Below are 23,829 nucleotides of genomic sequence, written 5' to 3'. Positions count from 1 at the left end.
GTCAGTGACTCAGTCCTGTTTATGTGGACTGGCAATCATAACACACATAAATCTATCTATACCTATAGATTTACAAATGAAAAATATTGAATTATGTTACTGTTCTAACTCATTGTACCCCAAAATAACTTACAATAGTTTTACTGAAGAAAAAAGTTTTGAGTACCTCTTCTACCACTGCCAATACCAACATTTAGAAAGAAATGGTGAAAACAAAGCAAGACAGAGTTAGGTTAGGATGTCCCTTCACTAGTAAGATAAAGGAGGCGTCCTTTAAACATATACACAAATTCTACTTTGTAAAACATTTTCTTTAGATTTAAGAATGATGTTAATGTATCATGTTCATTTTGCTCTGCACATCCTGAAACTGTGCCACATTTATTTTGGCATGGTTACTCTATATAAGACTATGGCAAGAGCCTTCTAAATTTCGTAAATTATAAATTTATGACTGACTTTGCTTGTTGATTGTATATAAATGTACTGTTTTTTTAAAGTTACGACAGAAATAATGGGAAACAAGCTTATGTCATTAATCTTAGCTAAGGGTCATATTCATAAGTGTAAGTTTGCTAACAAAAAACCTCTTTTCTCAGTGTTTCATAAAGAATGTGAGCAGTACTTACAAACCATTAAATCCTGCACTAACAAGAAGGCTGTAAACACTGTTAATGAGTGTTTTGTTTTAAATGTCTTAATTTAACTCTATTCTAATGTATAATGTAATTTATTTAATTGTTTCCACGTTTGTACTTCATATTAATTCATGTACTCAATAAGGGAAAAAAAGGATGTCTCACTCCGATCGACTACATCAGTAATAGATTACTATGTCTGTGCATCTTTGGATATAATTGCCTCCACTGACGCCAGCTGGTTATTAGTCATATTGCGTCTCTTCCTGGGGTGAAACAAGGTGAAGCCTGTGAGCCGAACGAAACATAAGTATCAGATAAGATTATTATGATTCATTTTAAAACAGATAAGTCTGTTATTTTCGACACAGGCTCTCATACAGATGTTTTTTAGTTGAGCTTCAACAATGGAAGAGAGAGTCGGAGCTCCAACCTCAGCGCGGCTGGTAAAATGCTCATATAACTTTTCCATTTGACTTTGTAGATTTGTTTGTGATTATTACTTAAAACTGACATGTCAGTTAACTCTGCCAACATTAATGTAAGATAACAAGTAGATTAAAAACAATATAAAACATCATTATTACCATGTAGACCTAAGGGAAGTCAACATAATGTCTCAGCAGAGGGCTCCAAAGTTCAATTAAAGAATTGGACTTTTAATACACTGGCATGGAAAGTAATTTATTGTAGTTGTTAAAACTTAAGTTGTAGTTATTTTATCAACTGTGTGTCTTTGTTTCTTTTCTAAATCTAATCTGTTAGTCTATAGGAGCTGCAAAAAGTATATAATATAATGTGAGTGAGCTTCTACATCCAATTGATATTTCAGTTATACAGCCAGTTTTAAAACAGAAAATCCTCCTGCGTACTATTTGCATTGCATTGTACTTTGCATTTGTTTGGTATTACAGGTTGTGACATATGTTTGTTCCTCACGTTTAATTATAAATATTTACCTCAATAAAAGGCCTCTTGGTGTCACAGTTTTAGACAAATTTTAAAATTCTGCCACTGAGTCATAGACACCTATGCCTTGAAAGTCAAACAATGATCTCCACAGGTCTCTGAACAAGACCATCAAGTTCCAACCTCCTGTCCTGTGTCCAACGGCACACCTCCTCCTGGTACACAGCACGTGCACACACACACAACAAATGTACCGACAGAAGATAAGACTGGACTTTGATACATAAAAAAATATTAGTAGTAGTATTTATCAAATGTAATCTGTTGTCAAATCTAATGTTCCTGAGCAAGCTGTCATTTAAAATGAGTTTGAGAAACATTACACAGTCACACCAAGTATTGAAAATTGTGTAATTTTGTGTTATATTAACAGAAGATGCTTTGCTAGCAGATGAACCACAAACCAGAGCTGACTTCTTAAAATGTGAGTATGATTATGTCTTAAAACCAAACACAGTCTGTCTCCCAATAATGTTTGTCATGTAAATTCGTGAGAATTTGCTGTTTAATCTTTTGGATATGTGTGGAATGATTTTACTTTACTCCATTATCTTGAGATAGAGGATAATGAGATAATGAGACAATTATCCCAACCATTGTGATAATGTTACAAATGTCTCTCAAAAAAAACCCCCAAAGTTTGTTTTAGTAACTGCTAGACTTTCAAAACTAAATCAATTAAGGTGACATCATCTCCCCATGGCAGGATATTTAGGCAGCTTTATATATTTATACAGTTCTCTGCACATCCTGGATGAGTATTTGTTTACTCATCTGGACTCTCCGTCTCCTCAAACTGTCAGTGTGTCATAGTGAAGAGAGTATACTGCATTTAAAGACACTCAATGACATTTCTTTTTTAGTTCAGTTTATCTATTTGCACAAGTAACGACACAAAAAAAACCCATAATACATTAAAGGAGTGGAAAAGATGATGCTGGTGATATTAAGCAAACTTAAAAGGGTTAATAGAGACATCTCACCAAAAAAAAGAAATAAAACAATCATTTAACTAAAAGTAGTAAACTAGTAAAGTTTGTCTTCAGATAAATGTTTAAATACATTTTTGCTCAGAATGAGGACTCATCAGTCATCACTTGCATTGTTCCTTCTGTCCTCTCACAGATTACTGCCACCTCACCCTGGACCCAAACACAGCATACAGAGAGCTGCTTCTGTCTGAGGGGAACAGAGAGGCCGAGCTCACGGATTTAGTCCAGACGTATCCTGAACACCCGGACAGGTTCTCTCACCTCTTTCAGGTGTTGTGTAAAGAGGCACTGACAGGACGCTGTTACTGGGAGGTGGAGTTTAAAGGATCTATAGAAATAGCAGTGGCATACAAAGATCTCGCCAGGTCAGACTATTTTAACGAGTGTGCGTTCGGGTGCAACGACAAGTCCTGGAGTTTAGACTTGAACAAAAACCATGAATGTTTCAGACACAATGATGAGGAGACTGTGGTTCCTGAGCCTCAGTCCTCCAGAGTCGGGGTGTACCTGGATCATAAGGCAGGTATTCTGTCCTTCTACTGTGTGTCTGACACAATGCTGCAGCTGATGCACAGAGAGGAGACCACGTTCACACAGCCGCTGTACCCCGGACTGTGGATCGCAGGCAACGCCCAGCTGTGTGACCTGGAGTAGATAAAGGTTCACACAATAAGTTTCCCTTCTGTCTCATGTCAGCTTAAGTCGGTCCACTCGTCATGTTTAACAGCAGCGGGGATGAGCAGTATTCCCTTCAGCAGGAGTGCAAATGAGACAAAATGTTCACACACATAACAGAAAGGACATCAGAGCTTTGATTTTTCATCCTTTTTTTTGATTCAGACATAAATAATCCTGTTAATGAAGGATTAATCAATTGATTTCATCAAATCACAATTACATTTATGTATCCTGCATGTGAGGTTTTGGATTTGTTAAAAACAAGAGTTTATATAACTGCAATCAAAACTGGTTCAGTATTTATTTGATTTTAATTCAGATATAAACAAACAGATAACACGCAAAGTTGATTCACTCCAGAAAATCTTGTGGGCAGGTGCGTCGGATCATAAACTGTGACATTGAAAGGACCCAAAAAAATCCTGCACACTGTTGATTTTTCATTTAATTAACATTGTTTCAGTCCTCAGACCTTGGTCTTCCAAAGTTCCCCCAAGTCCTGTTTGGAGGTTATAAAGTGACGACAAATAATCAACAGTGTGCAGGATTTTTTGGTCCTTCAACGGATATATACAAATGAAAATATCATTGAGTCACTGTCATTGGGTACTTCATTTAAAAAATACATTTTTATACTTCTCATACTATCTTGTGTTTTATATAAAAATAAATAAGATGTTATCATTCACAGATAACTAAAGAACACTATTCTCAGCTTCCTTTGACACTGTTGATGGGTAAATATTTTTAATTTTGACTGACAGGATTATACTGATCAAAACAGGAGACAAGATCAGTATTAAGTATTTCTACATCAACACTAGACCATATTTTTTAGCTTTAGTAACAAACTACTGTGTAGTTTCAGTTAAGGACCCACCTGTACATGTGGCAGTTTGACCAGAAACCTGGATAAGGTTTTTACATACCACAGTATCATGATTCAGTATTCTGAAACCAGGGCATGATGTTTACATGTGCAAACATACAACCAGACAGGCATACTCTAAAATCCAGATGATAACTAGAATACTGGAACACATGTATCCACTTCCAATCCCGAACTAAATGTTTGATGTTGTCAAAGAGCAGATTTAGTGCACCTTATTTGTTCTCTAAGCCACAACTGAGCGACAACATGGGGACCAACTTTTTTTTTTTTTTAACACAAATGTAATTTGCAATATTTTAAGTGTCTAATGGCACCTTGTTATTAACTGTATCATGTCTTACTGTGTGTGTCACTTTCTAACTTTTTAGTTTTCCATTTGTGTCTTAAATCACACATTGAAACATGGCGTACACTTCATTTTTCCCACTGAAATAAAACAATATAGAACTAAACTGTAAAGGTTGACCTTTTCTGAGTGTACGTAATAAAATAAAAGAAACTGAGAAATTATCGAAGTGTGTTAAACCATAGTAGCAGAGAGAGATAAGGTCAACACCGCTCTCATGTCTGTTCTCTAAATGAAAAGCTACAGCCAGCAGCTGGTTAGCTTAGCTTAAATGTTGAAAACAGTCTAGTTATGTTGGTAACAAAATCTGCCTAGCAGAACCTCTAAAGCTCACTAATTAATACGTTTTATCTCATTTGTGCACAAACTGAAGTGTAAAAACTGCAAATTGTGGTTTTTACAGGGAGTATTTATGACAGAGCCAGGATAGCCGTTTCTAGTCTTTGCTGAGATAAAAGAGCAGCTGCTGGTTTCAGCTTCATAATTTTCACATAGACATAAGAATGATGTCAATTCTTATCTTCTTCTCAGGAGCGGTGACAAGACTCCAGGAAGTCACTGCTTCCATAAATGCTAAGCTAAGCTAAACGGCTGCTGGGTGTAACTTTATATTTACTGTAAATAAATGAGAGAGGTATCAATCTTATCATCTATGCTTTTTGTCTTTTACCATCTTGGGACCATGTTGGAAATCTTTTTTGTTTTTGTGTCTGTAATCCATAAATAAATCATATCTATCTCTTGGCAAGAAAACCTGTTTGACACAGCTGGTATGTATCTGTTGTAGTCATTTGAAAAATGACATGACATGAACAGACAAATGGTACACAGACAGTATTTAAAATAATTTATAGGGATTGTGTGGATTGTGGGCAGCTGTACAAAGTTCAAAAACAATTACATCCCTTAATTCATATGTTTGGCACTTATTATAAAGCAGCAGAGTGGCAAGTTAACAGAAATGGTTTTTGAATGAAGAGGCCAGAATTTAGGCACCACATGTGAAATGTACTTTAACAAGAGACTACAAATCCCCACCAACTAAAGAACATTCATCTGTAGCTGACACTGACCTTTGACCTGTCCAGGTGAGCAGAAGCAAATTTCCCTTTGAAGACCGACATCACTGCGTCATGTAAAAGTAAACAAGCATTTTTCATGTATTGTTGTAGAGCCTGAAACAGTTGTTGATACAACTGATCACAAAACTGGAAATTACTGAGTAGATGAAAATCAATCAATCAGTCTTTCAATTGTGAATTTTATTTCCTGCTGAAAAAACAGTCTCAGCACCTCAACTGTTGAGCACCAATCACACTGGAGCTTTGTGGCGAAGTCACCACGGTGATAAATGTGGGGGCTGGGCCACGTGGCTCTGGAACAAAGTTATCCGATCCAGCAGCGTTAGCGGGATATCTCTGATGACTGAAGGAAGGTCTTCATGCTGTAATGGATAGATGACCACATTCAGGGCCGAGCGCTCAACTGAAAATCTAAGAGAGAGAGAAAGAGAAGTTCACGTCACTCGTTCCATTAAATGTTTGACATACAGTATGTGCTCTGCTTCATATACGGTACAAACAACAACTGACTTCTCCTGAAGAGCTTTCTGCAGTGTCCGACAAGCCACCAAGGTGCCGCCCATGAACATGTGGCACATCGTGACATGGCTGCAACGCTCCATGAAAGTTTCTACTGCCGATGGGTCGAAGGTGCCGCTGCGCGAGATAAGGCAGAAACGTTGCAGACGAGAGCAGCAGGACAGAGCCTCAAAGAAAGACGCGTTGGCATTCAGGTGGGGCTGCTCTAACCTAAACATACAGACACACAATATTAAACAATTAGAATGTAAAAACAAGACAAACAAAGATGTAAAACTGGTGTCCCATATGTTGTAGTCAATCTAAGGTACCACCTCTAATCACAAAAGAAGACTCCTTTTAGCTATCACTAAATTAAAAAAAAAAAACACAACACTACTTTGAATCATGCTACAAGACAGATTTGTAATGAAAATCCACCTAAAAAACTGCAGTTATACATGCATTCATTGGTTCAGAATCTACTCTAAGGCCAAACTCTCCTCTTATTAAAACAAATAATGAATTGACGGTAAATTCTTCAACTGGAACAAGGAAAGATGTATCACCTAAAACATATACAAATGAATGTACTATGTAGTGGTTAGAGTAACAGTAAATATAAATATTCTAACCTGAATTCCTTTAGCTGTGTGCACTGTCTAAGTGTGTCCAGCAACGCAGGGGCGTAGTTCATGGTTTTTAGGGATCCCATGTTGGCAATGGATAATACTTGTAGGTCTCTGCACTGCCTGGCCAGCTGTATCAGCCCTGTCCCCCTAAGGACCCCAGGAAGCCCAGCCAGAGTCAGACGACGTAATCGAGAGAACGCTTCAAGCACGGCCAGGTGTGCATCGCCAACTCCTTGAGCCCACGCGCACATACCACGAGGCTCTACGCTTGCACGTGCACAAGGCTCAAGCCGAGGCAGCGCAGAGACAAAACCTGGACCTATGAGCTCTAAGGTCTCTAAAAGAGGGCAGCCAACTAAGAGCTGAGCGAGCCCCGAGGTGCTGTCCCCTGACAAAGAAGGCTCTGAATTAGGTTTATAATTCTGGAGCCCCACGCGAGGAGGCTTCTTTAACCCCAGGAACAACGAGGAGGAGGAGGAGTTCTTTGTAGAGATGTGATTTGTGTTTACGCCATCTGACAGGGCGCATGCAGGCAGAGTGAGAGAGCGCAGGTGTCTGAATTTGGCCAAGCTAGCACACAGGTGTGTATCCCCACTTAGCTCAGATGTGTTTTCATGGTGATAATGTGTGTGCATCAGATTCAGGTGTTTAAGGTTGCAACAGGTAGCTGCCAACCGATTCATAGTCACAGCAACCAGCTGATCATCCACACTCCTACACTCTGAGTAAAGAACGTGATTGATCCCGCTGAGGTTAAGGCTGATCAGTTGTGTAGCATCTTTGACTCCTCCCTCCAGCAGCGACTCAAACACCTGTGGCCAGAAGTGTGGGCAGCGGCTGAAGCTGAGGTGCTTGGGGCTGTTGCCCTCCAGGGCTCGCTTTAGTGACAAAGAATCCAGCCAGGACCGAGGAAGCTGCAGGGCCTCCAGGTCACCACGTTGACCCAAGCTCCGGGCCAATGAGGGAGCGGCAGGCCAGTGGGCCGGGTTTGGGCCAGGAATCGACACGAGGAAAACTCGGAGACGCTCTGGAACGTGAACGCTGAACACAGCTAGATAGAGCAGAAGCAAGGTCTGGTTTACCTAAGGACATAAACACACAGATACACAAATTACTGCACAGTTCTGCAGTGTATATTGCAGATGTACAGTATAGGGACAGATTACACTAATATATACACTAAAAAACTCACCTCTCCTGGGGCCAGTCTGGCACTAAACTCCTCCAGCTGTTTGTAATGTGGCACGCTGCTCTGACCCATCATTAACTGACAGCAAACACCGACACCATCTCTGGTCACGTCTGAGATGTCAAACTGCAGCATCAGCCTACAATACAGAGACACACACAAAATCTGTAGCACTAACATAGTCAGGCACCAACAAGCAGCACTAATGTGCATGCACACACCTGAGATGAGAAGCGCCATCAGTGCTTTGATGCTTAACTGTACCGATGGATGAAAAGCATAAAGACAGTTGTTTTCTGGTCTGACATCATCACCCGTCAAACAGCACTACATGTCTGTCCAAATTTGCTCCTTTGTGCATTTTTTCCATACATAGGAGGGCGCTTTGTGTGAAGACGTAAATGCAGATTGACCTTTTGGAAATATTATTTTCTTTCTGTAACAGTTCAACCATTGCATTATTAATTCATTTACAAATAGGGAGTAATTCTGGACACAGGTTTAGTGTGTGAATCTCAGTAATCCTACAGATCCTTACTTGCGGAGTTGGGCGCAGCACGGCACCACACCATAACTGGGCGTCAACAGTGTCTGCCTGAGCTCTGACAGGCGGCTCAGCGTGTCCACAGCCTCTGAACTGAGCTGTCCAGAGTTGAAGCTTGACGTCACATCAATAGCAAGCGATCTGAGGAGAGTGAGGGAGGAGAGGAGACGGGAGAGCCGAAGGGCAGTGAGGCGACAGCCGGTGATATCGAGGTGCGTCACGGCCCTGCAGCGGGAAAGTTTCTCCACGGTAGAGCCACAGAGCCAGTAGACACCATTCAGGCTGAGAGACTGCACGTGATTGGAAAGCTGTCTCAATATATATCGCATTAATAGATCATCAGCCTGGAGGGAAAAAAAGAAGAAATTTTATCTTTATAATGTTGTTTGTGTTGTTACAGAAATGTGTTTAATATATACTGGAAGTTCCACACACATGCATAAACTCATTGTCTCATCAGTTCAAATAAATGCTAAAAGATGTTCTCAAAAGCTTTACCATGTACTCCTCAGAGAAGCTGACGTGTGAAAGCAGGGCCTTGTCATAGCACAGTATCTGTAACTTGTGGCAGACTTGTGCCACATTCATCAGCAGGTCACACACTGGAACATGGCGGAGGATGCACAGCAGGATCTCATCGGACAAATCTGACATTCCTACCGAGGCAGAACCCATCGTGTCCTTGTCACATATAGCCTGAGAGGGACAACAGACAGTGTCAGGTTTAGATGCTTTTAGACCTGTGTACTAAGATTCACAAAAAACATATAAGAAATAGAAAGAAAATTAAAAGACATTAAAGAAATGAGTGCAGGATTTAATAGTCTGTAAGTATAGCTCACACGTTTTTGTTGGCAAACTTACATTTATGAATATGAAACTTAGCTAATATAATGATAAGACTGACGATGATGATTTGATGACTTCAAAGAGAAATTGTGCAAGTAACTCTGAAAAAAGCTTATAAAATTTAAATGTATTTCCATCATTGCCTGGTGACTTATTATTTTTAAGGTAAGTAATAGCATTTAAAATTAATTCTAGAGCGACAGGAGAACGATTGATCTTCTTTGCTCACTGATTTAATATTATATTATTATAACGCATTTCTGTTAAAGTGAGACTTAAATAAAGTGGAGTAATACTCAAAACAACATCTGGATATTTCTTCATGTTTATCAGTAACATTCCCTCCTATGTTTAGCTGAAAAATAGAGTTGTGCTTTGCTTGTGACTTTACAAGTTTAAAGAAATAGGCAGACATTTGCTCCCCTTGCTTTCACCAATTTTGCCTTGATCGAATAAAAGCACCTTCTGCTTTAGTTTTGTAAATGTCATTTAATTGATGTTGTAACTCAGACAATTTTAATCTTTCTTCTGCTGAGAGACTACCTGTAGGAAAATTTGAAAGGGAGATGATTTCTGAAATAAATGATTCTTCCAAAGCACGTCTTGATTTAGCAAGGGAGGTGCCATATCTCCTTAAATATTTAACAGCTTCAAATTTGAGAAGCTCCCAGTTCAGACCAAAAATCCTCTTATTTCGTGTCTTTGTCCAGTAGTAATATATACGCCAGCTATTCATTTTCCGGTAGGCAGAACCTCTGTGGCGAGACAAACTTGATATAAAATTAATGCTTATGTAGATAACTTTAAGGTCAGTTAATGAAGTAGTTAAGACATTAGCAGAAATACTATCTCTTATCTAAGGATTTGGAAACAAGCCAGAAGTCTATCCATGACTGTCTGGAGCCATTTTTGTTAGACCAAGTAAAAACCTTATCATTCCTGCATTTATCTCTCTGTATATCAGTGATGTTAAATCGTTCCATAAGAGATTTCAGTGTTGAGTTCATGTTAGATGGTTGTCTTAGATGGCCATCTGTCCATTACATCAGTGGTTCTCAAAGTGGGGTCCCCAGTAAAATGAGGAATAACTTATTTTCACTATAATTCCATCTATAAGTAACACAATGACAGAATGTATGACTATTTAGTCATGGGTTTCATACACATTCTGTAATAAAGCATCTAAAAGAAAGTCTTATCAGATGGGGGACCCTGGGACAAAATACTATCAAATAGGGGTCTGTGGGGTAATTTTTGTCAGTTTAGGGGTCCTTGATGTGAACAAGTTTGAGAACCACTGCTTTACATCATCCAAGACAATATTAAAGTCTCCCCCTATAATCAAATATACATCAGGGAATTTGGCTAGTCAATGTACAAGGCTATCTTCCAAAGATTTAGGTGGGTGATCATTGTCAGATTTTGATTTAAATCCGTAGATATTAACAATTATCGAAGTTCCATTAAAACACCTAACAAATAGCAAATATAATTCCCCTGATTGACAGTAAGAAGGCACATTATCTCCTCCAAAATTATGTTTTAAACATGAGACAACCAGAAATCATTCATTGCCCAAATCTGACTTCCAAAAATTAGTATGGTACATGCTAGATTGGATGGGCCGGAGGCATGAATTCTTGCAAGTGCGGTTAGAGTTAGGTTTAAGATTAGGATTAGGTTAAGGTTAAGATTAGTGTACAAATCTCGCGAGAGTTTCGCACATAGTCCCTCTGGCCCATCCAATCTAGCACCAACCAATTAGTATCAGTGGCAATTTAGAGTGACTCTTGAAAGAAAACAAAATCAGTATTTATCTGTTTGATGAACAAAAACAATGCTTTACGTTTTACAGTGTCTCTTAACCCCCTGGCATTTAACGAAACAATAGAAAAAGCGATGAACAGTTGGAAAGAATAACAATATAGTTTTGGAAAAGCGTTGGAATGTAGGTCATTAATGCTTGGGGCACCAAATAAGAGCTAATTTCCTGTGACAAAAAGCCTCCTAAATACATGAATTATTGTTACGCATTCAAGGAAAAACAGCAATAGCAGCATTAGCTACTTTAGTTGGTTCGCTCAGCGTTACCGTTAACAGACTAATGAAGTGTTGTCGAGGTTTGTCAGTTAACCCACCTTCACAATCTGTCGATCCATGCCCTCAAAAATCCCTCTGACAGTCCCACTCATGATCGACAGGATTTTAGATGTTCATTCATGTTTCAGTGAACCGCAGGCTGTTGAACGCCCAACCGTTAGCTGCACGGACGATGTTAGCTGCTACACAACGACGGAAGTCTTTCAGTGACGGACATACTTCCTGCGCGATTATTTTTTTCTATTTCGTTTATTTTTTCTTAATTTTTCGTTGAATAAATTAAATCCCCGCTTTTTACAGTACGAATAAAAGCTGTCCCAAAAAATGCAAAACACATAAGCACCATAAAAGTACAGAAGACAAAATATATGATATAAATAAATAACTTTAAAGTCCCCCTCAACTTAAAAATATGTTTCACTTATTTTTCCTTCAGTTTGAGCTTCACTGTGCAGAATGATGTATGTGCAGAGTTTGACACTAGAAGGCTGTTTTCACATTCTGCTAAAAGCGGAAAGATTCTCTGAGCTCATTGAAAATCAGATTTTAAGGGGCGGGACTACCAACATGATTTGTGAAATCACAAATAGTTTGGAAGACAATCGTGGTCCAATATTCAACTTACACAACACACAACACTGACAATGAGCTTTACAGTGAAGTAGAAATCTGGTGTCCAGCAATTAAACTTTGGAAATGAAGTAGATTTGCATATTTATAGATCCTGGAATTTTTAATGAGGGAGAAAGAGGAGATGCCATTTTAAGGATTTTAAAGTGTTGTTTTTTTGTTTTGTTTTTTTGCAGAAATTCCATATTAGACACATATTGTTCCAAGCAGAGTATATATACATGTCTGGAGGGGACCTTTAAATAATCAAAATAAAAATAAAAAATAAAAAATCTAAGATTAAAACAATAACATGAGTTTAAAAACTAGTCATGAGCATGACTAATGATGAGAGTTTTCTTAATGATGCATGATCACACTGTTTAAATGTACTGTTCAGAAAAAAAGAAACATATCAAATATAGCTATAAGATTATCTTATGTTTTTCTCTCTCATAATCAGAAAGCACATATCAGCATATTGGGCAACTACACACATTTAGAGCCATGAGAAATAATGGGAAAAGGAAACATAGGCCGTGTTTGTGCCATTTGTATGTGATTTTGATAGAAAACATACCTTATATAATGTATAATTAAATATTTGTAATATTTGTGAGGCAATAACGTCTAACATTACATTGTTGACTTTTTCTCCCAGTGTGTGGAGACATAAAGACTAAATTAACCTGCTTTTGAAACAGTGAATTAATTCATCTGGGAATGATGACAGTCCTGGGTGTGGCTGATCAAAAATGGGCATTAGCTTTTATCAAATGCTCATAAAATATGTGATGAGTATTTATTAACTAACATAAACAAAGTATGCAATGGGCTGTATCCAGTCAGACTGTATGTATCCACCTAGGCTTATCAAAATCCATCAACAGGGGGCGCTATGGCACTCCAAAAGGTCAACAGTGAAATAATGGCATTTAATGCAAACCAGTATGGTTTAAACCACGTAAAATTAATAAACATGAAGTTTTGATAAAATCAGTAGAAGCTAGTGTGATGTAATATGTTTCCAATTTTACAACCATATCTGACACCACATATTGCAGGTAACTGTTCTACTGAGTTATTAATTCTTAAGTATGCTGACTGATTAAAGGCCCACTCCACTCATGTTTTATGACATATAAGAATCCTTTTCTTGGAAAAATAAACTGTGTCTGATATGTTTTTTTGCATAAAAAAGAACAATTACCTTTTAAAAAACCTTAAAATCACACCTCCTCTTTCTCCCTCATTGAAAAAATCCAGAATCTATAAATATGTAAATATAGTTCATTTCACAAGTTTCGGTACTGGACACAAGATGACTCCTACTTCACTGAAGAGTACATTCTTAGTGTTTTTTTCACAGGAAGCTTCAAGTTTCCACATCACCCTTGTGTAAGTTGTATACTGGACCACAATTGGCTCCAAACTAGTAGTGATGTCACACATCATGATCGTAAGTACACGCCTTGAGGGACCAGTTTGTAGAATTTAATGGCATCTAGCAGTGAGGCTGCAGATTGCACATTTTTGAGTGGAGGGAACTTTAATAATGATAGTTCACCACATCAAAGTGGGTTGATTCGTTGGCAGGATATATTTTGTCTCTTTTCCAATAATTCCATACAGGATTCCTTTCATTTAGAGACTTTTGTGGACTGAGAGATCCTGTGCATCCATGAGACTGTAAATCGTAATTAATGCAGGTTATTCCTACTCTTTATTATGTTGCAGAAACCACATCAGTTCACAGATATTGATCTGAACTCAGTCTATTACAGGGTAGCTTGAATTATATGTGTGTGGTAGTGAATGAGGCACCATTTGAGGACATCTTCTTCTCCAGTTCTTATCGGACAATCTGTCGTGACTGCAAATTAATTTAAGCAATTACACCTACCGTACGGATTCTTTATGAAATAGGAAGTCTTAAACTTGGGCTCACACAACCAACACCTTCTCTGTCACAAAATGGACAAAATGGATTCAAACATCCATAAAAAAATTCTCAAATACTCTCTAAAAGCGACATAAGCTTTTACTATTTTCATTTTCATACATATTGTTCACAAGAGGTAGAGCGCTAACTGCAAGGTTGGCAGTTTGATACCCGGCTCTTCCTGTCCGTGTGTCGAAATGTCCTTGAGCAAGACACTGAACCCTAAGTTGCTCCTGATGGTCAGGCCAGCGCCTTGCATGTCAGCTCTGCCGCCATTGGTGTGTGAGTGTGTGTGTGAATGAGAGGCAAAAATTGTAAAGCAATTTGTCCAATAAAGTGGAAAGGTGCTAAATAAGTGCAGTCCATCTACCATTTACTAACTGGTTAATTTAGCTTCAATTTAGTTAATTTTTGGTTGGGGATCCTTTGCAGTATGTAATTGTGAACTAGAATGTGCATTCCCTGAAGAAAATGCATGTGATTGCTGCTGCTGCTGCTCCAGTGGCATTTTTTTAAAATCTTGTAGAGCCACCTACAGGTGAAATTGTATCAACTGCCACTGGCTGTTTCAACATCCCTGCCTGTTTTGTATTGCCAAAGTCGGTTGCAACTGAATGATGCAATTAGGAGATATGGTAGTTTATGTGTATTAGACCACACCTACAAAGATTGAGTAACCAATTACAGAGAAACAGTAAGAGATATCCAAGAATATATAGAGAAGTATTGTTTAAGGTCATCCAAATATGGTACGTACCAAGTTTGGTGAGGATAGCATGAAATATGCACAATAAGAAGCAAAAACTGTGTTTACTACAAAATGTAAAATGGCAGAAACATTTTATAGATGTATATATATATATATATATATGGTGACTTTCATCCATAAATTGATTTCAGCCAGATTGCTTGCAGCAATCACACAAGAACATTTTTTTTATTCAACCCATGACACTGGCTTATGTATTTGCTAAAATGTTTGAGCACAGGATTAACCGTGTTGCTAAAAGTCAGATAATCCAGGAGCAGTTCTCTTTAAAATGACCCGTTACTCACATGAGTTAACAGTATGCAGTGTATCTTCATCATTGTTTGAATTGTTTTAATGTTGATCAGAGAGGAACCCATCTGACATACGTTTAAAGGACATCCATCCATCAAGTAAATTGTCCAGAAAAGAAAAAAAGTTTTTTGGACAATTTTCACCAGTGCATACCAGTATCAGTAATCATCAGATTGGGAGCACCTGTATGTGTCTGCATTTGTGATTGCAAATTCATTTAAGAAATTACACCTATTGTAGGGATTCTTTATTAAACAGGAAGTCTTAAGCTTAGACTTGTACAACCAACACCTGTCACAAAATGGATTCAGACATCCATACGAACTTCTCCTGCAGCATTCAACTCTGAATGTGGCTCTTGACAGGAATCAAACTCACAATCTTGGGGATCTGAAAGGGCCACTTAAGTGACAACATCTATAACCGCTGGACAATTTACATATACCGTTATCTGGAGACAAAAGATGATTTTTTAACCTGTATATCTGTCTTCATCATGGCTTACATTGTTTAATGTTGATAACATGCCGACTCCTCTGAGACATGTTTAAAGACAACACAATAGCGTCCATCATGTAAATTGTCTAAACAAAAAAAAAAACAAAAAAAAAAAAGTTTTCTGGACAATTTTCATTCTAGCACAAAGATTAAAGTTTGTAGTTGATATAAAATATAAATCCCAGGATGATTAAAAACAAACTTTAATATTTGAACTAAGCTGAATAAAGACCAAAAAGTCAGACTGGAATCTCAGACATGTGCGCTTTATTGGGTTGTTGTGTACACCAGAGGCTAGGAGCCCCATGCACAAACCTTCATACAAGGTAGAAGCTTTGTCTTTTGCATAATGACAAAAACAAACTGGACCAAGTATATTTAAGGCTGAAAGTACAAAAACAAAACAAGTTTTCAGATTACATAATTTACATATTAAGCAATACTACAGGTCTGTTGGGCAGTGGGCCCACCAGAGAATAAACCTTCATAGAGGCAAATAAGGTGGTGAACAAAGACATCTGGAATGACCTACACAAACACGACAATGGACATCATGTTCCTCACATTCACACCGCCTGGGACGCTCTGTACTTCCTGCAGAGTTTCTCCCCATCAGGGGGCATGGTGCCATAGCCATAGTGATGAGGGAAAATGGGAAGAGGTGTTGTAGGCTCAGCATACACCAGTGTGTTGGTGTAGGCATGTATGCAGAGCCAGTCGTTTGGGTTTATAGCAGTGTGTGTTCGGGGGGGAGTGGGACTGACAGTCTGTTTAGAAGCACTTCCTGTGGACAATGCTGGGGCCGGACTCATCGTACTCCTGCTTGCTGATCCACATCTGCTGGAAGGTGGACAGGGAAGCCAGGATGGAGCCTCCAATCCATACAGAGTACTTCCTCTCTGGGGGAGCAATGATCTGGAGGGAGAAAATTTGCCTTTGTTAAAATCAAGTCCTTAAAATAAATACAGTAGAAGCAAAAAGACAAGTAGAGATTTAATATTGCATTAACCCCGTTTGTCCACTGTGTGGCAGTAGAGGTAAAGAGCTTTCTGGAACATTTTTTGCATCCTTGCCTCAGGTAGGATTACAAGTGTGAATAATGAAGAGGAGTTTTACCTTGATCTTCATGGTGGTGGGTGCCAGGGCAGTGATTTCCTTCTGCATACGGTCAGCGATGCCAGGGTACATGGTGGTACCTCCAGACAGCACAGTGTTGGCATACAGGTCCTTACGGATGTCCACATCACACTTCATGATGCTGTTGAAGGTAGTTTCGTGGATACCGCAAGACTCCATACCTGTGAACAGGGAAGAATGTCAGTTATAGTTTGTCATAATGTCATACACTTTGATCAAATTTAAAAATAACTTATCCTGCACACAAAGTCCTCTCTGCTGCTACAGCCAGAGTGTGCACAGTGTAGTTTCAATCATGCATTGATTGAAAAATACATTTCTGCTTTAGAAATTAGTTTCTGACTTCACTTACCAAGGAAAGAGGGCTGGAAGAGGGCCTCTGGGCAACGGAACCTCTCATTTCCAATAGTGATGACCTGTCCGTCAGGCAGCTCGTAGCTCTTCTCCAGGGATGAAGAGGAGGCAGCAGTGCCCATTTCTTGCTCAAAGTCCAGTGCAACATAACAGAGCTTCTCCTTGATATCACGCACAATTTCACGCTCAGCTGTGAGACAAGAAAAATACATTTCATGGTTATTTTAGGTTTTCCCCAGCTTTAAATATTAACTTCTTTTAAAAGTCAGTGTCTGCATGCTCACCTGTGGTGGTGAAGCTGTAACCCCTCTCAGTCAGGATCTTCATGAGGTAGTCTGTGAGGTCCCTGCCAGCCAGGTCCAACCTGAGGATGGCATGGGGCAGGGCGTAGCCTTCATAGATGGGCACTGTGTGGGTCACACCATCACCAGAGTCCATGACAATACCAGTGGTACGACCAGAGGCGTACAGGGACAGCACAGCCTGGATGGCCACATACATGGCAGGGGTGTTGAAGGTCTCAAACATGATCTGGAGGAGAGAGGGAGATGAAAGATGAGTCATTGAATAAGTCATGCACATCAGTGAGTCAAAGTGAGCTAGTATGGGTTAGTGGAGTCAGATCAAGAAAAGCACAGCACACAGGCCTGTTGAGTAAACACACACCAACTAGTCATTACAATAATCTGTACTTTAGTCATGTTGACTGATAGTAGAGCAGGTTGCTGCACTCATCTTGTACAAACTGTTACATCATGCAGTCACCAGTGTAGTTGGGTGATTGTCATCCTTTTAACAAATCTAACAGAAGCCTAATTTGAAAAAACAGCAGTGACCATGCTGCAACTAGTCATTCCTGATGCATCACAGTACAGCGAGATAGACACCTGAAGCTTCCGCAGAGATGAAAGATGAGCTCAGGACAGAGGAAACCTGGAGATTAAAAAGGAGCAGGAGGAAATTTACAGATTGAGCAGAAGAAGAAATGCCTGAGGGGGCAACAGTTGCAGAGCCCTGCAGGTGAGCCAAGTCCTGATCGAGAAGATTTGTCAGGGTTATCAGCCTTCATTTACCTGGGTCATCTTTTCCCTGTTGGCCTTGGGGTTGAGGGGGGCTTCTGTGAGCAGGACTGGGTGCTCCTCGGGGGCAACTCTCAGCTCATTGTAGAAGGTGTGATGCCAGATCTTCTCCATGTCATCCCAGTTGGTGACAATACCGTGCTCGATGGGGTACTTCAGGGTCAGGATACCCCTTTTGCTCTGTGCCTCATCTCCCACATAGCTGTCTTTCTGGCCCATGCCAACCATCACACCCTAGAAAGCAAACAGGAATGTCGTTATAAAATTAAAAAAGCAAGACACTGTAAAAACTGAAATGCTCAAAATTTTAGCTTTTTAAAAAAAAATACTTATGCATTTATGGTTTAGGATTTATATATAATGTGATGAGGAAAGTACCTGATGCCTGGGACGTCCAACAATGGAGGGGAACACAGCACGTGGAGCATCATCTCCTGCAAAGCCAGCTTTGCACATACCGGATCCATTGTCAACAACGAGGGCGGCGATTTCGTCTTCCATTTTCTGGATAGAGAGGGAAAGGGAGGGGGGGGATGAAAGGAGGATATTGTTTAAAAACAGATGCTCGGTGACAGTTATGGGTTACATCTGGCAATCATCAACTTGGCTAAAGCCTTGTCATTATGTAGACTGGACGCTGGATGTCGCAGTGGCGCAGGTTCCAGTTTCCAAATCCAGAGCTGAGAAACAAAGGCGGTTTCTCCCTCGGTCTGGCCATTTCCATATAAGGCAAAAGTGAGAGCAGCTTAGAGACAGCGGCAGCCCGGCCCGGGAAGCCGCCCCGTGTGTCGTTAAACCTCAAATGACACCGACAGCCGGCCACTCCCTTCACCGGGATCATCTTAACTGACTTAACGTTTCACACATCGTTAACACTTCTCCAAGACAGCCGTTTGAGCCAGTTGAAGTAAATGAACTTCCATCCTCTCACATGTCAGTCATCAGGTGTAACGTTACCGTTATGTCGTGACCACCATGCAAAAAGGTTATGTGGAAGGGAAAAAAAGGCAACTTCTCACTGACGTCAAATGAATTCATAGCTGTAACGTCATCAAGACATTTCTAAACGACTCCTTCAGATTTTAGTTGCCTTTTAAAAACATAATCCGTTTAAGCTGCTATCTTCTATCTGTTTCTGTGTGTGTGTGTGTGTGTGAAATCGGAGACACCGGACGCAGACACCGTGCCAACGCAGATGCTTACATGTAAGCGAGAAGGTCAAGCTTTTTAACACAGTCTGATTTATTAAACTGATGAAGTGATAACACCCGGGGGAGCAGCCGGCTTATTTCACACTTCTGTCTGTTAAATATAAGCGACATCAATGCCAACACTTAACCATTAGTAGCAGCGTCACCTTAAACCGCACAGACTAATTAAAAAAAAAAAAAAAAAAAAGCTACGTTTGAATTGAAGCATGTAGTTAATGAATGACAAGCTACGACGCCGATTCAGTTAGCGGCGATCACCAACGGTCGCTTCAACTTGAGGCAACAGAAAACCTCTCACATCCATAACTTAACCGGCGCATTAAAATCAGCTCTCCGGCTAAAATATTGATCAAATGTAGATGAAAAATGTATTTCAAATATGACAACAACAAAAAAAAACGCCATTCTGCAAGTTCTCTTACCTGTGTGCGGGAGGGTTGTCGGCTTAAGACTGTGGCTGAGCGCTACACTCCGGTAGGGGTTAGTGTCTGAACTTGACTGCAATGGAGGCCAGTCAGTTGCAGGGTTTTATGAGAGCTCGTGCTGCAGCCCCTCTCCATAAAAGGAGAACTTTCCGCACGGCGCCCTCTGATTGGTCCAGCTGCATCCACTGGGTGTGGCGCATGCAGATAACAGCTCTGCTCTGTGACAAGACAGGAGGGGGACATGCAACATGAAAACTAACCTATATGCTATCAAAAATGATCAATTTGTGGTCATCCGGTGTTCAATAAAACATTTTTTTTTTAAACTCTCTTTTCATCATTATTATGGTCGCAGTGGTGATGATTTACAAGTGGGCAACAAATTGCAGAACTTGTGCTGCAAAACTAAGGGTCATTAAGTAAGAAGCAGAGTTAAAATACATGTTTTTTTATGTATCTGATGTTTGCACATTAAGCTAATGAGCACATTTTGATGTAATCCTGTCTGCAGCGTAATTGTTTTAATCCCTGACATCATCTACCTTGGGATGGGGCCTACATATCCCAGTAACTCTTCACCACGATTGTATCTTCTGCTCTTATCTTTCTGCACTGGAGGGAGTGCAGAACACAGACAAACAAATCCATAATTCATCCACTTTAAGTGAGGGGATATACAACATTTTGACTGAATTTCAGTCTGTGCTAATGCATTTGTTGCACAGCAAAATCTTCTCACTCATCATAGATACTAATGCCAGGGCATGGGGTGGTTACAATCTCAGGGTTGCTGACAGCACTGTTAACACCCTGATTGACACTTCTGCCCTCGCATACCAGTGGCACACACACACACACATGCAGATCAGAGTGACAGTGATCTGTGTGGTCAAGCCTGAGGTATGTTTACAGCAAACTCTCAGCAAGCTGTAAATCTCTTATCTCTCATCACTTGCCTGGGTAATGCGTAAAGTGAGAGCAGGGGCCAGATTAACCTCGCTCGCTGCAATGAGAGATAAGGAGTTGTAATGGTCAGGTGTTTCATTTCCGGAACATACCTATATTAGGTAAAAATGAAACTGCAGGACAGATTATGAGATGATTATTCAGGAATGTGACTCACTGTGACATGGATGTACACACCTGCACATGGACACACCCAGATATGTGATACAGTGCAACTCATTGTGGCGTCTCTCACCTGAAGTATTTGTTCAAGATGTGTCATTTATTTAAAAGAAACAGACTTGGAATTCATAGTGCATAGCTCATCTTATAAGTTGACCAGAGACTAAGTGGGTGGGTCAGGGTGGTGTTTTAACTCAATAAGGGCACCGGACAAAGACTCATAAACTTACACTAGGAATTCTCACTGGCCCTATGTGCTCCTAATAAGGATATATGGGAGCCAGCTCACCAAATGAGACAGGAAGTAGGTTTCACAGAGCATCACTTCTGCAGATGCATGCAGGAAGTGACCACATAGACCCACAGGCACACCACACACACACATACGCCCATATGTCATCATCAAGTATAGAGCAGGTAAGGACACCATGGAGCTGGGGTTGGGGGTGGTGGGGGTGAATGAGCTGATCAGGGAATTGGCTTTTCAGACTGGCATTATCCTGCTCTAGACAGAGACTTAAAACACACACGCATGCACACACACACACACACACGCACACACACACACACACACACCAAGTATAGACCCAGGGCAGGACAGCCATCCCTTTAAGAGTTCCTTTGGATGACGTCCATATAAGGAGATATTGGAGCGAGTCACATGGGGGGAAGAATGCACTGCTCAGGTCATGTGACCAGTCTGAGGAAATGAATGAATCTCCCTTTTTAAGGCTGTGTGTGTGTATGTGGTGTGTGTGTGTGAGAGAGAGAGAGAGAGAGGGAGGGAGAGAGAGAGAGGGGTGTGTGTGTGTGTGCATGTTGCTTTATTTTTGCCACTTTCCCCTTGATTTCTGTACTCTTCACCACTTTTATATATTTAGAAAGAAAAAGAAAGATAACACCAACTTGAACTTTGTACTCTCTAACTCCTCCCTGACAGAAATTTCTCAGTGTTTCCTCTGGACTCTCATGCCATTCCTCCAGCCATTTCAAAACTCGGCAGCGTGCATGAGTCATGCATTCATTACAACACACACACACACACACACCCTCCCTGCATTGCTCACTCACACAGTCAGAGAAACTCACAGGCCTGGCTCTCAGCTCTGACTAAGACCGTATATGGAAGAAGCTAGCAGGTAGCTTCTGTCCACTTTTTACTCATCCCTCTCCCTATCTCTAGCTCTCTCTCTCTCTCTCTCTCTCTCTTAAACACACACTCCTCCTTTATTTGCCAAATTGCCTCACTCCCCTGAATTGATCGCTCCCTTATTAATTTTCCCAGGGCAGGGACAATTATAGAAGTGCGATATAAGGTCAGTGTACTCTTGCAGTCTTTCCCAGTCATTTATGGCATCACATTCCAGCAGAGTTTCATGCACAGCACTGAGAGGAGGTGTGGCCCATGTGTGTATGCTCAAGTGAGAGAGACAAAGGAAAAAGGTATGTGAAATACTCTGCATGCAATATTAGATAATAATTCCTCCCTGTTAGGGTGCCGTAATTGTTTTATCTAAAGCCTCACTACAAAAAAACCCAACAAAATAAGCTCATTCAAATTCTGCTGTGAAGGTCCTAACAAAGACAAAATGAACACATTTACAACAACTCTCAGCTCTCTGCACTGGCTTACAGTGTGTCATAGACTAGTGTTTAAATAGTTAAATAGTTTGTTAATAAATGTCTAGTTTAGTTTAGGTATTTTGGGCATAGGTTTAGGCCCAAAATACACCTTTGACTGTCTGTTAACATATGAGCCCTCTCTGTCTTTCAGGTCATCCGGTAGTGGTCTGTTAACCATTCCCAGAGTCCAAACTCAACATGGAAAAGAAGCATTTAGTGTCTTATGTGCCACAGAGTTTGAAACATAGCTGAATCAACCTGTTCAGGGGCCCATTGGCAGAAAACTTGTTTTTGGACAGTCTAGTCTAGTTAAAGGACAGGTTCACAATTTTTAAAGTCTGTCTTAAAACAACAGTCAGGAGCCCAAATGAACATTGAAATAGGTTTTTCTTGCCATAATCATTCCTGCTGTTCATACTGGCCATTAGATGATCCCTTCATAATGCACCTACAATGTAAGTGATGGGAACCACAATCTACAAGCCTCCTTCTGTGCAAAAATGTATTTAAAAGTTTATCTGATGCTAATATGAAGCTTCAGTCCTCCAAATTAGTCAAATCAAGTATATATATTTCAATGTTACAGTCTTTTTTAGCACCAAAGTCCCTCTTTTTGTTACTACACTTCCACTGCAGCTTGACAGGAAACACTGTCTGAGGAAACACAAAGGGGAAGTTTTATGCTAAAAAAGACTAAATTTGGCAGATACCCAATTGATATGACTAACTCAGAATGCTGAGGCCTCGTATAAGCTTCAGATTAATTTGCATTTGTGCTCAAATGACTGTGTGACACACTGTTGATTTTGGCCCCCATCACTTAAACTGAAAGCACATTTTAAGGGGGTCTTTTAATAGCAAGTATGAACAGGAGGAATGATTATGGCAAAGAGAACCTATTTCACACCTAACTATTGTTTTATGACAGATTTGAAAAATTGTGTACCTATCCTTTAAAACTAGATTTTGACTCAGGGTCTCCCTCTATGATGTGACCACAATAGATACAGTCATGATGCAGGACATTCCTCAGGTGTACTGTTGCCAAAAACAAACTTGTGATTGATCAAATCATATACAAACAGTTGACACATAGTGAACCTGGGGCTTTTGGGGTCCTTGGGGGTTCTGGGGCCTCGGGGCAGCTGATTGCTTTGCCCCATTGGTAATCTAACCTTGGCTGGAACAAACATCCAGAAGATATTTTGGAGGGATATGAACTCATTCAGGCAATTTGGCTTTCTCAGTTATTAGAAACTAAATTTTAATCTTATTTTCATTCTTAATGGTGTTGTTTTAAATTTAGTGTACTATATTTTATTACTTAGGTGATTCATGTCAGCTCAGACAC

General features: G+C 40.0%; 3 protein-coding genes across 5 annotated transcripts; 1 reads left to right on the top strand and 2 right to left on the bottom strand.

Annotated features, from left to right (window-relative positions):
- The first annotated feature begins 36 nt into the window (after positions 1 to 36).
- LOC121905410 (stonustoxin subunit alpha-like) lies at positions 37 to 5,414 on the top strand. Its single transcript, XM_042423632.1, has 5 exons — positions 37 to 919; positions 1,010 to 1,084; positions 1,702 to 1,765; positions 1,981 to 2,031; positions 2,733 to 5,414. The coding sequence occupies exons 2-5, from the start codon at positions 1,046 to 1,048 to the stop codon at positions 3,251 to 3,253; spliced, it is 675 nt and encodes a 224-aa protein (XP_042279566.1). The 5' UTR covers positions 37 to 919; positions 1,010 to 1,045; the 3' UTR covers positions 3,254 to 5,414.
- fbxl18 (F-box and leucine-rich repeat protein 18) lies at positions 3,202 to 11,623 on the bottom strand. Of its 3 annotated transcripts, XR_006098416.1 has the most exons (9): positions 11,448 to 11,623; positions 8,959 to 9,156; positions 8,455 to 8,804; positions 7,920 to 8,055; positions 6,731 to 7,809; positions 6,108 to 6,326; positions 5,809 to 6,008; positions 5,589 to 5,641; positions 3,202 to 3,244 (listed from the first exon to the last, which is right to left on the bottom strand). XR_006098416.1 is itself a non-coding variant. In XM_042423602.1 (8 exons), exons 1-7 carry the CDS (start codon positions 11,499 to 11,501, stop codon positions 5,852 to 5,854), a joined length of 2,193 nt encoding a protein of 730 aa, XP_042279536.1. In that variant the 5' UTR covers positions 11,502 to 11,623; the 3' UTR covers positions 5,503 to 5,641; positions 5,809 to 5,851. The 3 variants fall into 3 exon arrangements, 2 of the variants coding, with proteins under 2 accessions (XP_042279536.1, XP_042279529.1); XM_042423602.1 differs by lacking the exon at positions 3,202 to 3,244 and having other exon boundaries at positions 5,503 to 5,641; XM_042423595.1 differs by lacking the exons at positions 3,202 to 3,244; positions 5,589 to 5,641 and having other exon boundaries at positions 5,760 to 6,008.
- A 4,148-nt stretch (positions 11,624 to 15,771) lies between these two features.
- Positions 15,772 to 19,832, bottom strand: actb1 (actin, beta 1). Its single transcript, XM_042391058.1, has 7 exons — positions 19,725 to 19,832; positions 18,470 to 18,595; positions 18,086 to 18,325; positions 17,297 to 17,543; positions 17,011 to 17,202; positions 16,638 to 16,819; positions 15,772 to 16,436 (listed from the first exon to the last, which is right to left on the bottom strand). Exons 2-7 carry the CDS (start codon positions 18,590 to 18,592, stop codon positions 16,293 to 16,295), a joined length of 1,128 nt encoding a protein of 375 aa, XP_042246992.1. The 5' UTR covers positions 18,593 to 18,595; positions 19,725 to 19,832; the 3' UTR covers positions 15,772 to 16,292.
- Between the last annotated feature and the right edge of the window lie 3,997 nt (positions 19,833 to 23,829).

This window comes from Thunnus maccoyii, chromosome 2 (assembly GCF_910596095.1).
Source record: "Thunnus maccoyii chromosome 2, fThuMac1.1, whole genome shotgun sequence".
Classification (NCBI taxonomy): Eukaryota; Metazoa; Chordata; class Actinopteri; order Scombriformes; family Scombridae; genus Thunnus; species Thunnus maccoyii.
Note: the sequence above shows the minus strand (reverse complement) of the source record. Positions and strands in the feature narration are given on the sequence as shown.

Bases quoted from the DNA above. Each gene is read 5' to 3' on its own strand.
- LOC121905410 (XM_042423632.1), top strand. From the start codon at position 1,046: ATGGAAGAGAGAGTCGGAGCTCCAACCTCAGCGCGGCTG. The intron at 1,085-1,701 runs GTAAAATGCTCA...TGATCTCCACAG, and splicing joins CTCCAACCTCAGCGCGGCTG to GTCTCTGAACAAGACCATCA. The intron at 2,032-2,732 runs GTGAGTATGATT...GTCCTCTCACAG, and splicing joins CAGAGCTGACTTCTTAAAAT to ATTACTGCCACCTCACCCTG.
- fbxl18 (XM_042423602.1), bottom strand. From the start codon at position 11,501: ATGAGTGGGACTGTCAGAGGGATTTTTGAGGGCATGGATCGACAGATT. The intron at 9,157-11,447 runs GTGGGTTAACTG...TGTCCCTCTCAG, and splicing joins TGGATCGACAGATTGTGAAG to GCTATATGTGACAAGGACAC. The intron at 6,327-6,730 runs GTTAGAATATTT...CTGTATGTTTAG, and splicing joins ACACAGCTAAAGGAATTCAG to GTTAGAGCAGCCCCACCTGA.
- actb1 (XM_042391058.1), bottom strand. From the start codon at position 18,592: ATGGAAGACGAAATCGCCGCCCTCGTTGTTGACAATGGATCCGGTATG. The intron at 18,326-18,469 runs GTACTTTCCTCA...TTTGCTTTCTAG, and splicing joins TTGGACGTCCCAGGCATCAG to GGTGTGATGGTTGGCATGGG. The intron at 17,203-17,296 runs GTGAGCATGCAG...CTTGTCTCACAG, and splicing joins TTACAGCTTCACCACCACAG to CTGAGCGTGAAATTGTGCGT.